General features: G+C 42.8%; 1 protein-coding gene across 1 annotated transcript in view; it reads right to left on the minus strand.

Annotated features, from left to right (window-relative positions):
- The window catches only part of MGAT4B (alpha-1,3-mannosyl-glycoprotein 4-beta-N-acetylglucosaminyltransferase B), a 316,749-nt gene that overhangs the window by 11,758 nt on the left and 287,707 nt on the right, over positions 1 to 17,284 (minus strand). Inside the window, exons 10-12 of the mRNA XM_088454751.1 lie at positions 8,662 to 8,769; positions 4,947 to 5,140; positions 2,866 to 2,944 (exon numbers count right to left, since the gene is read on the minus strand). Of these exons, the coding sequence (XP_088310877.1) occupies positions 2,866 to 2,944; positions 4,947 to 5,140; positions 8,662 to 8,769 (381 nt within the window). The remainder of the gene's footprint in view (positions 1 to 2,865; positions 2,945 to 4,946; positions 5,141 to 8,661; positions 8,770 to 17,284) is intronic.

Genomic DNA, 17,284 nt, shown 5'->3' on the forward strand with positions numbered 1-17,284 from the left:
CATTCCCGGTGGTCAATCATCGCAACGTCCCATCTGCTGTCCTGCACGGTACATGCAGAATGTAATGATACATCACGCCAAGTTGCGCAGTGTGTACAGCGCAAGCGATGTATTGTTACAGCGCATCGCACCATCATATGGAGTGCACCCAGCATTAGAATTAGATGCGCAACCTGTGCACCTGGAATTATATTTCACCCATCCTGCTCAAACACGGAGTAACAAAAAGCATACATGATGATCTTATCCATAGGCTTCTCTTTTGAAACACAGACAGACAGACAGGCAGATAGATAGATAGATATCTATCAAGCCTTTTAAATAGTAGAGAAGTAGTCAGCTTCTACCTATCATTTTATAGAATAACTTTGCTCTGGGTAATTTCTCAATTTGCTCACTGCTCCTCTCTTTAGAAGGTTAGATCTGTCTCCAACACATCAACTAAAATTGATTTTTAAATATGTAATTGTCGTCATCAGAACAGAAATTTCATGTTGATGATCCCTGGCAGATAAAATGTATTTTGAGTCCTGGCATTAGTTGTTCTACAGTAGTCTCTAAGCAAGGAGACACCTTCACATTAGGGATGGACATCGGAAGCCCACCATCAAATGATGGCTGGGTTCCACCATCAAAACTTTCGACTTGCGCATGCACAATAACCTATTACCACGGCTGGAAGGGGACAGGATTGGGGCTGGGGCATGGAGTAGTTCCTGTGGACAGATGCCCAATGCTGAGAGCTGCAGGCAGGGACAGCGCAGTTCTCAGCATTAAAAAAAAAAAAAAAAAGGAATGTACAGAATCATTAGTGTGGCACTAGCCATGCCGGCCAAGACTGGCCAACCTTGTGTAATATTTGGGAGATCCTCAGTTCGTGAACTGAAACTTTGAAAAAAGGGCCTGATTCAGACCCGCTTGCAAGCGGGTTGATGGTAGCCCAGTGCGCATGCGCACAACGGAGCCGGCTCCATCGTGCGCATGCGCGAGACTCTGATAGCGACGGCCAAGCCGTCGCTCCGGGTCTCGTACCAAAGGGGGCGTGGCTGCCCAGACGGAGGCGTTTCCATGGGAACGCCTACCGTCTGGGGCCAGCCCCACTGACATCACTTGTGATAGAGCCGAAAGCACTCCAGGGCTTGCGGCAACGAGACCCTACCACAAGAGTCTTGTCGCAAGCCCGATGGTCGCGATGGTCTTGACCATCGCGACCATCTTCCTGGCCGCTCGCTATAGCTGTGGGTGGTCACCCACAGCTATACGAGCAGCCAGGACGCCGCTCTAAAAATTAAGAAGGACGGTCCTGATTCCGAGCGAGCGCTCTGTCAGAGAATCCGGCTCTGAATCAAGGACAAAGACTTTTTGCCTTTAAACATGTGCATGTCACTTCTCTGCCTCAGGGGCTGATTCCTGATCATCGAGAATCTGCGCATGCGTAGGTCCCGTTCTGCGAATGTGCAGAGCGAGTCCTGCATGATCGCACGGAGCCCCTTCTATGCCTCTGCCTGAATGCCTGAATTCTTATCTCAGTTTAAATGATACATTATACCCAGATGTTGCTATATTGCAGAGCTGCAAACATCTGCCTCTCCTTTTCTAAAAGAAAGTGTCAAACATGTATATATTCAACAAATAAATGTTAAAAAAAAAGTTAGAAGTTACATATTTAACAGTTATGCCCAGGTAAACACTAACTTTCCCCAGAGAACCAAGTCCTAAGAAACTGGCATGTCCAAGACACTCTTCACTGCAATGCCTAACGCTGCCACTAATGCTGCACCAACACCTAAAGTGGTGACAGTTCTTATCCACCAACTTCAAAATGGCTGCAGAACATTGGTGTGAGTGGGAGGCCCAAAGTGAGACTACAATGCCTGAAATACCGGTCCTTATGCTGACCCCACCCTGCCCCAAAATGAAGATATCACCCAAAAAATGATGCCTTCGGCATATTACATGAGGGGGTTGCCTGCTGCACGGCACACCGTGGGGTCTGCTCTCGGAGCAGGGCGGCCATTATAGATACACCACTGCTCCACCTATGTAGCATGCCCAGGCTCAATCAATCTGTCCGTCAGAGCTGGTGACATTTCTTACCTGTATTTTAGTATGACATTGATTTCATACCATTTCCTGAATGGACATGCAGGTTGTGGTCACAAAAGTGTAAGCACTTGGGTTAGTGAGAGACGAGAAGGACATAGAAAGTAAGGTCTTCCACAAAGTAGCTGCCCATGTATCACGTGGTGTTATTTATTAATAAAATGGATCCCAATGAGGGGGAGAGAATACTGGCACCACCGAGTGACTCTCTTGCTTCCGGCAGACAGATATATTAATACATGGCGTTGCAGGAGTGCTAAATCCATACACCGTGAGACACATACGCAAGTGACAGGATTTAGCACATTACCAGATGGGAAGTATTTTAAGAAAAACATCTTGCACTATAGAGAATCTTACGTCTAATGATTGTGTAATATGTCATAGGCAAAAAATAGCATGTGACTGTTAGTCATACGTCTGTTCATATGCATCCTCCTACTCTATACATTAAGCTAAATCAGGCTAAAAGCAGTGAGCGACGCACCAACTTTCCCGCCCTCACTTAAAGCCTCTGAGGTAGCACTGATCAGGCAACAACCATTGCTCTCATTACAGCTCCTTGTGCTCCTCTCCGCCTGCAGAAAGAGATAGCATGGGCCTAAGTCCAACCAGGCCAGTCCTATGTACGCTAGGAGAGCCTTTAATAAAAATATATCCCTCCTAGCTGAGCATCATTGTGAAATGAAAGTGCTACAGATTAACTGCTTCCGCGCCATCCACTTATTAATGTTTCCAATCATAATTTCCCTATGTACTTACATCAAAAGGCAAGATCTCCACTGTGGTGTTGTACAGCTTGTCCTCGGGGTGCTCAATGTTCCCACTCCGGAAAAAATACCTATGGGAGGAAAAAAAGATCAGGAACCAAGTTCCAGAGATGGCTATAGGTCCCTGGCATGAAAATGTATTATCTCATACTTTCCTATTAACTAGGACCCTGTGGAGAAGGAGACGCCACATTCTGCCTCTGTTTAATTCACAAATGATTCTGCTGCCTATTTTGACACTTTCCAAAATGATCTCCGTCTGTGAAAACTGCCTGCTACAGATGAGCATCTCTTAATTGCTTACCGTATGATAAGGGCGCACATTATATCTGCCGTTTTTAATGACTAAGAAAATGAAATCATCATTGGGCTTTTTAATTAATGTTTTATACTTAGACAGGATTCAGAGTTGGACATAAATGCAATTTGCAGATATTTGTTTCTGGTTGAAACTTGCTGGTTTCTTTTTTTTTTTTTTTTTGTAAGTGCACCTTCGCGTCTCTTTCATGCCAACTGCAATCCAGACTGGCAAACAAGGGAAAGGAGGAGCTACCAAAGGGGCTGTCCTAAGTACAGTGTCAAGGGTGCCGGGACGAGGGTTGAAGGGGGTATGTAGAAAGGACCAAAGTACAGTGAAGGATGTGTCCACGCAAAATGCACCCAAGATGGAAACCTAAAAGGACATGTGGGTACAGTCAAACCCTGGCACATTGTAAGCGGATGAGGCCGAAGCGTCTGCTTCGATGAATGCATTTAAGTCACACACAATTATGCAAATATAGTAACCCTGCTGCAGCTGCGATCTTAAAGCAGTGTGCTGAACACTCGTTATTAAAAAAAAAAAGCAAGTGTGTTCTCTGCTTTGTGTGGGACGGCTGTGGATATATTTATTAGTGTGTACTTGCAAAAATATTAAAAATGTAAAAAAAAAAAAAGTAAAAAATGTTAGAATTGCATCTCGATCAATTTGCTTTTCACAGGCTTCATGCGACTTGGGTACTTCTCGCCTACACATTTGCGTCATTTACTGTAATGTGCATGAATTGTGTACAGTGTTTTTGAGCATCTTTTGTGGTCACAGTGAAACCACACCCCTGCCCCCCCATATTATATTTGGCGCACCTGCTCCTGTTACTTGCCGGGGAAGGGAGGAACACTTACACAGCTGGTCACATCTCCCGCTTTCAGCATTTTCTATTTGTGTTTTCATCCTAGTCATACTCTGGGGCAGATGTACTAAGCTCTGGAAAGTGATAAATAGGAGAGTGATAAAGCACCAACCACTCAGCTCCTAACTGTCATGTTACAGGCTGTGTTTAAAAAATGACAGTTAGGAGCGGATTGGTTGGTAGTTAATCACTCTCCAATTTATCACTTTCCAGAGCTTAGTACATTTTCCCCTTGAGTGAGATGTACTAAGCCAAGGAGAGAGAGAAAGTACCAAAAAATCAACTCCTATCTGTCACTTTCCAAGGTTGTGTTTGAGAAATGACAGTTAGGAGCTGATTGGCTGGTACTTTCTCTCTCTCCACTTTATCTCTTCCATATAGCAATACAATTGTTTTCAATTTCTGTGTGATCACCATTTTTCAAACACCTAATCTAATATTATAATCTCATTGTGAGCAAAAAATCCTTTTGTGGGTCCCTTTATGCACAATGTGGTACAATTTAAAGGACTATAAATAAAACACATTTTTCGACCTGCCAAGCCACTGGCAATGAAATCCCCATAATTCTCAGCTAGACTTGGCACGGTTTAGTTATACCCATGAGTAATGCAAGGTCAACAGTACTGATGGTAAAACTGGCACAATGGAAAGCATTTGTTAAAATTACAAAAGGATTATTTGATGGCAAAAGTACATGCAAGACAGTAATTAGGTTTTTGCTAAATATGCCTTATACATAGAGGCTGGATAGCAAAAATAGAGAATTGTATGCCAGTCTCCCTTTGTCAATAAGAGCCAAGAGATGACTCCCAGCATAGTCATTATTGCATATGCATTACTAAAACCCACTTTGTATTGCATACTGGTTACTAAGAAGCTCACTGTATTACTATTAACAGACCTTTCCACTCGCAAAGGCTTGAAGAACCTAAAGCGTATAAAGTCTCCTGCGGTTGGCGTGAATGCCCAGAAGAAGTCTTCTCTCAGGTACGCCTTCTCCAGGGTGAAATGCTGGTACATTTTTAAGCTGGTGCTGACCTCAGCTGCCGGATTCACATGTTCCTTACGCAGAGCTTGTTTTCCAAAATCTTTGTCCTAAATAAAACAGAACCAACATATACTTTATGGTACAAGATGGACTAAAAACTAAATATATACATATACGAAGAGCAACAGAATAGCACTAAAAGCTATTGCCTGGTGCCATAGAACCAAAGATAACTTGTAAAAGTGCTAAATGCTCATTCATAATAATGGACAACAATTAATGGGAGTAGTGTTACTATTACCAATGTTTTCTTTTTAACTACTTACCAGGCATTATCGCATTGTTTGCGACTACTCCAGGATGTGCGTTACCAAACAATGCGACCAGTCACAAACGCACAGTGGGTAGCTGGCGGAATATAAACTTTCAGCAGCCGCCAATGGCAGACGGACCTCCCGGACCCTCTGCATTCCTGCACCCTCCCCCAGGGTCTGCCGTGCTGCCAATCACTGCTGATCGGGGAGCCCAGCAGGACCACCCTCCCGGCAGCTGCAGAGAGGAGCGGCCGTGGGGAAAGGTAAATGAACAACCCTCAGACCTCCAGTCTATACCAGAGAAATGTAAAGTCGTGAAAGTCTGATCATCGATGGTCCGATAGATCAATAACCGATGTTAAAAATCAATATAAATGTTATGTGTTTCACACACACAATTTTTTTTATTTGTATTTTTAAACTTGTGTTAGATAAGTTATAAATATATGATCTTGGCATAATTCAATCATAAAAAAAGACAATTTCTATACGACTTTTGGGAAAAATATTAGCCGGTTAGTGGTTAAAGAATGTTCTATTCACTACTTTGCTTGTTCCTTATTATGACAAATGTAGGCATATGGGTTTCTCAATTTCCCCATCTAGAGGAAAATATACTTGTGACTCAATTACTTTATACGAGTAAGACCTTACCAGCAGCTATGTATAAAGAAATGCATTTCCAATTGTTTTATAGAGGTTATCTATCCCCTTCCAGATGTAGTTTGATGGGCTTACATCCTCATTCGTCCTGTCCTTAATGTGCCTGGTGTGGATGCTTCACTATCATTATGCATGGCATTGCCCATTCATTAATAGGATTTGGGTGCAAATTAAAACATTTGCTATTGACCATCTTCTTAATTATCTCCCGATGACACCTGAATGGGCCATCCTTGGAGTGACGTCTCCAGGGTTTAGATCAGGGATGGGGAACCTTTTTGTTGCCGAGGGCCATTTTGATATATATAACATTATTTGCGGGCCTGGTTTAGGCCATGCCCTCTCCGCATGATGTCACATGGGGGCGGGGCCACAATCGCTGGTTATTATAGCAATGCCTAGAGCATCCTGGGGAGCTCTGTAGGGCAGCGGTGTGACTGTCTGAAGCATCCTAAGGACGCTCCAGGTGGCACTGCTGCATAGAATCTAGTTGCAGTGTGCCATTCTAGGTACCCTGCTAGCCAGATGAGGCTAGCAGAAAAATGCTCTGAGGGCCAGACCAAATGATACCGAGGGCCTTATAAGGCCCCCAGGCAGGAGGTTCCCCATCCCTGGTTTAGATATACCAAGGGTAGTAGGAAGCTCCAGCTTATTATCTCCGCTGCTGCAAAATAAGTGATCCTCCAGTAATGGATTCATTGGATTCATCCCAACCCTCCTAGTTTATCCCTTTTTCTGGAAAAGCTGTAATTTTTTTTACTTAAAATGGATTGGCTGGGTGCCTCGCTGCATAAGGTTGCTCGAGTTCAATTTTCTTTTTAAATTATTGGAAAGACATATACATATATATATATATATATACATATATATATATATATTCTACCGACTGTCACGCAATTGCAAGTCAAATCATGCTTTCGACATACGTGTTGGTATGAAACCAGTTTATTCTTAGAAGATGACCCTATTCAAGTATAATTAATTTGATGTTCAATATATAGGATAGTAGCCGCTCCCTAGGGGGCCTGTATATTCCCCTGCACTGCCTTCCCACCCCTCTTTCCTTTTTATTACTAGTTTATTTTTGCTTTTATAATCATTAACAGACAGAAGACACAGATAATTATGAAATAAAAAAAAAACTAATTGTTGAATAATTATAAATGATGCTCTTGTCTTCTATGTTGATATGTATTGTGGGTGCAGTTCATATTGTCTGCAGCATGATCATTATATACTGTGATACTATATTCTGCATTTTCTATTGTTACATGAATAATTTGCCTATTGTTCTACCTTCAGTATTGTTATTTGCACTCTATGGTACAATTAGTAATTACAATCTGTAATTAGGTGTAGTCAATTAAATGGAAAATAGAACTATGGTTTTCAAGAATTATACCAAAATAAAAAATGGTTATAAAAGGACAATATAATACGTGATAAAATAGTTATTGGATAAACATCGTTGTATACAGTATATCAATATCAACACTGTGTAAATATTTAATAATTATACATATTTTTTATTTACATTTTTTAAGGCAATCACTAGAATTTGTTAATCCTATACAGATGTGTCCTCATACATCTAGCCTCAATACTCCACCAGGCAGCGCGACTTGCCTGACGTGAGCGAGCCTCAAGATTCTGCGCAACTCTACTAACGTCTGTCTTGTTTTTGCCAAAATGCATCTAAATCGCTCTGCGATGTGACTAGGACGCACCAGCAGACTGTGCCGATTCATCTGATAAGTGACACGTGTGCGCCTGAGTCTGTATATAAAGCACAGCGGAATTTGGAATGAAAAAAGCTGCGGCCGCTACATTGTAGCACTTTGTATACAGATTCAGGGACTCGGTCGCACGCAGACGGAGGAGAACCCGACAAGGTAAGTATTTTACCTATTCCTAACCGACTCCCCCCCAACAAACCTTACCTCCCCCCCTAGTGCCTAACCTTAATCCCCCCTGTAAGTGCCTAAACCAAACCCCCCCTTTCCCACAGCCTAAACCTAAGTCTCCCGGTGGGGGGTGCCTAAACCCTAACCCCCCCTTCCCCTAGCCTAACGCTATCCCTCCCAGGGGAGTGCCTAACTTTAAGTCCCCCCAGAAGCCCTGAAACCTAACCCTCCCCCCCCCCCCCCCCGCGCGCCACCCGGCTTACCTTCGTTCGGTATGCCGGACATCGGGCTCCCTGTCGGGATTAGACAGTCGGGAAGCCGGTGGTCGGCATTGCGACTGTCGGCTTCCTGACTGCATCCCTCTTCCCACAGTCCAAAACTTGCTAAATAGTGTTCATGTGTTTTTGTACCTATATAGAGAACGTCTTACTCTGATCACGCAGCGCAGCATAAAATGTTTGCCCTATACATAAAAAAAATAAAATAACTTTTTTCTCTTATACTAATGTTGCATAACAGAATGAACAAATGACACAAGCCTGCACCTGGTTGGTTGCTAGGAGAGACAACACCTTTCTCCTGAGCGCAAATTTTCATTCCTTTAATGTTTGTACGGTACAGCTAGATGTGGTCTCAGGAAAGTAAATATTAAAATAAATAAAGCAAACGCTGCAGGACTGGAACCCTGCACCACATAATTCCAGAGTCAGTCTTATACTGTAACTATAGTCTTGTGTTTCCCCATACCTTTAATTTCTGGATTTTGCCAGCCAGAGAGGAGTGGGTCCCTACGTGTTGGAAGAGAGAAGGTTTAAAGCGGATCCTCAGGTTTGCCTTTTGTCGGTCACAGTGTTTCTAGAATAGAAGGGCAGCAATATTTAGGATTACAAACATTACTCAGAACATGGCACACAGCACTGTTACCAAGGACCTTTCACAGTGATCCCAGTGACACGCTGTGACAAGCTTTTCACTTAATTAGCAGGATTTAAAAGAGATAATTTCACTAACACCTGATTTCAAATCAGCGGTACCAATGTACATCTAGATTCAATCACGTGGACTTTATTTTTCAGTGTAGTTAAAACCAATACAAAATGTGGAGAAATCTTCGCCTTATTCCAGTAGTCATGGGATAGCAGTATGTAAAGGTAATGGTAGGTGGCGTCACCGTGCTGAGACGTCTTGGAAATGCCCAGACCTGTATCAATTGTAATCTGACATCTCGTAAGTCAGTTTGCACACCGGCTAGCCTGCTTATGGCAAGACGACATTCCATTTCCGAAGTTGTGAGGACATTCAATGTTCCTCGTTCTACGGTGTTGCATGTGTATCGGGCATATCTCATGGCAAGCATGACCACCCACCGTGGACAGTGCAGTGGCCAATCATGGGTGATTAATAATCCTGACCAGCGGCATCTGCCCATAATTGTCCGTGGTAACAGACAAGCGACACTAGCTCAATTCACAACCACATTCAATGCAGGCAGTACCAAACGCATATCCAGCTGGTCAGTGCAGCATTCTTTAGCTTCCATGGGATATGAGAGCAAAAGACCCACCCGAGTGCCCCTACGACACCGGACATTGTGCCTCACATTGGGCTCGTGATGTCGCTTATTGGACCCTGCAGGACTGGCAACATGTGGTGTAGTCCGATGAGTCACGGTTCCAGTTGTTTCGGAACCGTAATAGGGTTCGGGTGTGGAGCAGACCACATGAGGCCATGGACCCCAGTTGTCAAAAAGGCACTGTGCAGGCTGCTGGTGGCTCCATAATGTTGTGGGGTGTGTTCATGTGGCATGGGTTGGATCCGCTGGTCCACCTAAAGAGGTCATTGACTGGCAATCACTATGTTACATTGCTTGTTGACTATTTGCAGCCCTTCATGGACTTCATGTACCCCTACAACGATGGAATATTCAAACAGGAAAATGTACCAAGTCATTGGTCTGAAATTGTCCAGAATTGGTTTGAGGAGCATTCTGGAGAGTTGCGACGATTGGTGTAGCCACCATACTCGCCTGAACGTAACCCAACTGAGCATTTATTGGACGTGGTGGAGAGGTCCATTCACCCCCAAGATCCTGCACCTACAAATATCAGGGAGCCATGGGAAGTTATCCAGACGGCATGGTTTCTCTCTCCAATGGTCTTTTGTCCACTTGTGGAATTGATGCCATGTCGACTTGCTGCACTTTGCCGGGCTAGTGGGGCTTCGACACGATACTAGGCATCTATCCCATGACTTGTGGCACTTCAGTGTGTGTGTATATATAATTGTGTGTGTATATATATATATATATATATATATACACATATATGTATATATATTTATATACACACACACACACACACACTCAAACACATGTACTGAGTCCCATTGCAGGTGGGACAATTTCACAGCCGGGGGTAAGCAGTAAAGAGGGGAACCCAACAGAGTAAGTATAACAGCAGTCCTGGAGGGTTTTATTATTTGTCTTTAAACAATGTATACATTATTTTAATTTTTTAAATATATGAGAATGGACAAGTCACATTTACACACACAGAATCCCAGAGGAAAAAGAATGAATAAAAAATCATCACTGGTGAACAGATATAAAAGAAAAAGCACTCTAGAGCTCAAAATCAACATGCCTCTGATGAAATCATAGTGGCAACGAAATGCGTTAAGCTGCTCTGAAAAGCCTAAGAACAAAAGCAACAGATAAAAGACTGTCTAAAGGCCGGACTTTTTTTTTCCTTATCAACACGAGGCACCTCAAAAAGGAAAGAGATCAAGGACTCCCAAAACAGAGGATCAATGGACCTTCAGTAACCATATAAACTGATGGAGATTTAACAACCCGCATTAAGGAATCGAGTGCATACGATGGACGCTGGGAAGTGATTAATATTTGACATATGGCTATATATTTTGTGTTATATTTTAAATGTGTTTGCATTAAACTTAGATATTTTAAAATTATTAGTGACTTCTCTGTATTGAGAATGATTGGTACTGAATGGGTACGGGTAAGTTACAGTAGTGCTGTCCTTCCAGTGCATATATTGCAACTAGCTGATGCGCTCGGTGAAGACTGGGTTATTTAATCTCTCTCCCTGCCTCTTCTCTCTCTTTCATGCACTCACTGCATAACATTCTAGTGCAGGCTTTGTGTACAGCAGTGAGCTACATTACCGGGGTACAAGCTCTGTGTACAGCAGTGAGCTACATTACCGGGGTACAAGCTCTGTGTACAGTAGTGAGCTACATTACTGGGGTACAAGCTCTGTGTACAGCAGTGAGCTACATTACCGGGGTACAAGCTCTGTGTACAGCAGTGAGTTACATTACCGGGGTACAAGCTCTGTGTACAGCAGTGAGCTACATTACCGGGGTACAAGCTCTGTGTACAGCAGTGAGCTACATTACCGGGGTACAAGCTCTGTGTACAGCAGTGAGCTACATTACCGTGGTACAAGCTCTGTGTACAGCAGTGAGCTACATTACCGGGGTACAAGCTCTGTGTACAACAGTGAGCTACATTACCGGGGTACAAGCTCTGTGTACAGCAGTGAGCTACATTACCGGGGTACAAGCTTTGTGTACAGCAGTGAGCTACATTACCGGGGTACAAGCTTTGTGTACAGCAGTGAGCTACATTACCGGGGTACAAGCTCTGTGTACAGCAGTGAGCTACATTACCAGGGTACAAGCTCTGTGTACAGCAGTGAGCTACATTACCGGGGTACAAGCTTTGTGTACAGCAGTGAGCTACATTACCAGGGTACAAGCTCTGTGTACAGCAGTGAGTTACATTACCGGGGTACAAGCTTTGTGTACAGCAGTGAGCTACATTACCGTGGTACAAGCTCTGTGTACAGCAGTGAGCTACATTACCGGGGTACAAGCTCTGTGTACAACAGTGAGCTACATTACCGAGGTACAAGCTCTGTGTACAACAGTGAGCTACATTACCAGGGTACAAGCTCTGTGTACAGAAGCAGACATAATTGGGGTACAAGGTTCATCTATCGGTCAGTGATCACCTGGTGCCATGAGATCAGAAGTGACCTCTCCCTACAGCCACTTCTGGTTCCCTTTTAAAAGACCACTCTATTATTGGTGAGCCCTCGCCAGTATCCCAATATGCTGGCTTGTCCCCTGAAGCAGGCAGCAAACAGTTGTAGGCTTAGCTTTCCTTGCCAACATACGCCCAGTGATTGTTTGACTGTATGAGGCTCTGACCGAGACCACACACTCCCAAACACTGCAGCCACTCTCCGTGTCCACAGAGAACCCAGACTGCTGGCTGCCAGCAGGACTGCAACTATATAAGCCCTGTTGAACCATACATTAGCTTTATTTTAAGTTTTTGTTTTTTTCCCCCTCACGACTGCTAGCTACATTTGACTGGAGCGCGCCGGCCACATTATGTCCAATGTGCACACACATGCACCAATGTATTTTTGTCATTTTTATCACCACTTAGCTTAATTATATAGACGACACAATGCATGACCCCCTATTTGGATTTTTTACTTTTAAAAGTAATTGACGTTCCAGAAGTGGGGCTGCAGCATAGCCCAGAATTCAAATAGGGCAACCACACCAACTGCCACCCTCACCAGTTATATCCTCACTGGCAGTTGGTGTGGCTCCCCTATGTGAATTTTGCACTGTGCTGTGGACTATGGTGGTGAACAGCTGGCCCTTACTTCGCGCATGCGTGAGTGAACTGCCGGCCTGGATACTAATGGCGAACACTTTCCACACTTGCTATGACTTCCTCATGTTTCTCATAGACCAAGGTATTTCTGTCTCACATTTCACTAAATTATGTCAATTACTTTAAAAGTTATAGAAATAAACTTTGGGGCCAGTAGCCAGTGATACCACCCTGTATTAAAAAGTGCTGCACTGCTGCGACCGAAAGTATAAGAAACAATGCAAAAACGCAGATGCCTGTGCTCACATTAAGCACTTCACCCTATTTAAACATTATTTACACACTGCAGTAATATGGTTTTTTATAAAAACACTTCTAGAATAAACACGTGGTTCTTAGAGCACACTGTGATCAGACTGGGTGCCCATGTAGCACAGCACGGGGACTGATTTCAGGGAAACTCACTAGCAATTTATAATATCATTATGTGGGACTTACCTTACTCACAACCTGGGAAATAAGCTTTCTATTGGTGATACTCATGCTGCTCTGATTAAAAACAACTAAGGATAGATGGGTGGTGGGGGGGGAGGTTACTGGGCCAAAAAGAAGGAAGTCATAATCTTCTAATTATAAACAAATTATAGCAGGTCCCACATTATAAATTGTCGGTGTAGGTTCCCATCTGACCTCATATTTCTTCTACAAGGGAGTTTATAACATACTTATTATTGCAGTGTTTCAGAGATATTTAAACATGGTCTTTGTGCTGAAAGTTTGTGCCTGTATCCTTGTATTGTATATATAAAATATCGGCTCCTGGTATATATGAGCAGAAAAAGTTGGCAAAAACCATTGACTATAACTATATATAGAATATCTGCTATATATTTGACATAGCAGCTTGCACAGCTTCAAAGATCTAGGATGTTGGATCTTGACTGGTATTCAGTGGCTTCCTACTGATGGATATGTCACATGTAGTAAGAGCTTATCAGGGATGAAGTAGTGATGTTCTGAGATGCTGTTCTCAAACATAAATAAGCTGTGTACAAACTACTTTCACCTGTTTGGAAACATCATTGGCATCTCCACTCTGCAAAAGGTTTTAGCTCAGAAGAGGCGAAAACTGGGTCTCGTGGTTGACTTTTAAGTCCTCTGATGCCAAGAGTTCTCTCACCCCTGTGGTTTGCCCATTTTTCTATTTTTGTGCTTGTCGCAATCCAACATCAATCTCACACATTACCTTGTTTTTTTTTTCAGAAGACATTTTCATAAAATGCTATTACAGTGTTTTTGCTCAAAGGGGTCAATCCAATTATACTGCTTTAATACCTAAATTCCGGATCTGACCCGAAGGTTGGAACAGGGTTCCAAACCGGATCAGACCCGGAATATAGCCGGCGCAGACCCAGCATAATTCACGAATCGGCCATTCATACTGGAGCCCGGTCTGCAGTGACTCTGCTTTTCCAGCGTTGAAGTGGACACTTGGAGACGACGTCATCTCCAAGCGCCACTGAAGCCGGCCAATCGGCAGGCATGCGGCACGATCCAGGTCATTGTGACCCGGATTGCGCCTTTTACACTGCAGGGTTTCACTGGTTATTCCCATGTAAAACCCTCCAAGTTACCTGGGTTGTATTGCCGGGTCACTCCACCCGGGAATCCAACCCAGCCCCCTTTTACACCAAGGAACTACCTGTTAACCCTGCAATATAACCCGGGTTTTAGCTCTGGTGTAAAAGGGGTATTAGGTGCGTATTGCGAGTTGTGAGTTTGTTTCTTGAAACTCGCAGACTTCGCATCGAAGCACGCTCCTGAGAATTCTCCATTACAATTAAAAATCCCTCTTCGCACTACTCAGTGGAGGGGTGCGAATTGACTGCCAAATGAGATGTGAGAGAAGTGCATGAAAAAGTGGAAGGTACTGTAGGTTTTTAAATGGTGTGAAATGGCTGATTTGTGTTTTTTTTTTTTTTAAATGGAAGAAAATTATAAAAACAAACAAACTTTGTTTAATCTCAAATGAATTAAAAGAAAAAAAAATATTTTTCAATAAAAAAAAATGTTTGTAATTACATTTGGGGTGCCTAAACTAACGGGAAAGTTGATTTTGGGGTAATTTGAGGACAATTTTGTTTTTTTTTACCCGAAAAAATGACATGTAATTATTGGACTAATTAAGCAAATTTGGAAACTTCCAATTGCCTAATTAGTCACTAGGGGGTGTCCAAGGGGTTCAGCACAGTGTCCAGACATTTGAACCTTAAAATAAAGATTTTCCTTTCCATCTCTCACCCTCAGGTAGGTAAGAATGGAAAGATGCGAATTCAGTCTGACTGATTCAGTGCGAGTTGCTAATTGGATTGCAAAATGAATTAGCTATGCGAATTCCAAGGGAAAATAGCAACTCGCATTTAATTGGATTGACCCCAAAATGTAACAAAATCAGCCAAAAAGTATTTTTTAATAGAAATGTAAAAAAAAGTGAACTAAGATCATATTTATATATACATATACATACATACAGTCAGGTGCAAAAATATTTGGCCTCTATTCACCACCACAATGGCTTTGAAATTAAACAAACAAGATGTGCTTTAACCTCAGACTTTCAGATTTAATTTGAGGGTAATTACATCCAAATCAGGTGAACGGTGTAGGAATTACAACAGTTTCTATATGTGCTTTTTAAGGGGCCAAAAGTAATGGGACTGTCAACTCAAAAGCTATTTCATGGACAGGTGTGGGCTATTCCCTCGTTATTTCATTATCAATTAAGCAGGTAAAAGGTCTGGAGTGGATTCTAGGTGTGACATTTGCATTTGGAATCAGTTGCTGTCAACTCTCAATATGAGATCCAAAGAGCTGTCACTATCAGTGAAGCAAGCCATCATTAGGCTGAAAAATCAAAACAAACCCATCAGAGAGATAGCAAAAACATTAGGTGCGGCCAAATCAACTGTTTGGAACATTCTTAAAAAGAAAGAATGCACCGGAGAGCTCACCAACACCAAAAGACCCGGAAGACCACGGAAAACAACTGTGGTGGATGACAGAAGAATTATTTCCCTGGTGAAGAAAAACCCCTTCACAACAGTTGGCCAAATCAAGAACACTCTCCAGGAGGTAGGTGTATATGTGTCAAAGTCAACAATCAAGAGAAGACTTCACAAGAGTGAATATAGAGGGTTCACCACAAGATGTAAACCACTGGTGAGCCTCAAAAACAGGAAGACCAGATTAGAGTTTGCCAAACAACATCTAAAAAAGCCATTACAGTTCTGGAACAACATCCTATGGACAGATGAGACAAAGATCAACTTGTACCAGAGTGATGGGAAGAGAAGAGTATGGAGAAGGAAAGGAACTGCTCAAGACCCAAAACATACCACCTCATCAGTGAAGCATGGTGGTGGTAGTGTCATGGCATGGGCATGTATGGCTGCCAATGGAACTGGTTCCCTTTTATTTATTGATGATGATGTGACTGCTGACAAAAGCAGCAGAATGAATTCTGAAGTGTTTCGGGCAATATTATATGCTCATATTCAGTCAAATGCTTCAGAACTCATTGGATGGCGCTTCACAGTGCAGATGGACAATGTCCCGAAGCATATTGCAAAAGCAACCAAAGTTTTTTAAGGCTAAAAAGTGGAATGTTATGCAATGGCCAAGTCAATCCCCTGACCTGAATCCGATTGAGCATGCATTTCACTTGATGAAGACAAAACTGAAGGGAAAATGCCCCAAGAACAAGCAGGAACTGAAGACATTTGCAGTAGAGGCCTGGCAGAGCATCACCAGGGATGAAACCCAGCGTCTGGTGATGCCTATGCATTCCAGACTTCAGGCTGTAATTGCCTGCAAAGGATTTGCAACAAAGTATTAAAAAGTGAAAGTTAGATTTAGGATTGTTTAGTTTGTCCCATTACTTTTGGCCCCTTAAAAAGTGGGAGGCACATATAGAAACCGTTGTAATTCCTACACCGTTCACCTGATTTGGATGAAATTATCCTCAAATTAAATCTGAAAGTCTGCAGTTAAAGCACATCTTGTTTGCTTCATTTCAAAGCCATTGTGGTGGTGAATAGAGGCCAAAATATGAAAATTCTGTCAATGTCCCAATATTTATGCACCTGACTGTATGTATATATATATGTATATATATATATATATATATATATATACACACATATATATATATTTAATTATAAATCCACTTAGGCAGCACTCCAATAAATACCACAATGGTCCCTGGTGTCCTCCGTTAGGACTACCAGCCTATGGTCCACAATACAATTCCAATTCAGTGGCACTCTAGGGTGATCACCAAACAATAGCTATTAAGGGGAGACATCATTTCAAACACGGGTGCTTCCATGTGTGGCCAGAAGAAGGGCACAACATGTGATCATCAAACCATCTATGGAAAATATTTTTTTTTAGTAGCGTGGGGTAATATTGTCTGGTGATCATCAGACAATAGCTGCTAAGGGATTGCATCATTTGAACAGTGGAATCAAATGTGAGCGCCCCCATTGTGTCCATCTAGCACAGGTGCAATGAGAGCTGGATGGAGGCCCAGCCCCCTCCCTGCTCTTACTGGCTGCCTGATGCCATCACAGCTTTTCATCATCCACCCCAGAGATGTATGGATGTACAGATCTGTACTCTCTTGTCAGCACCCCCAGATATATGAGACACAGA

Source organism: Taudactylus pleione, unplaced genomic scaffold (genome assembly GCF_031769625.1).
Source record: "Taudactylus pleione unplaced genomic scaffold, aTauple2 ptg000629l, whole genome shotgun sequence".
Lineage (NCBI taxonomy): Eukaryota > Metazoa > Chordata > Amphibia > Anura > Myobatrachidae > Taudactylus > Taudactylus pleione.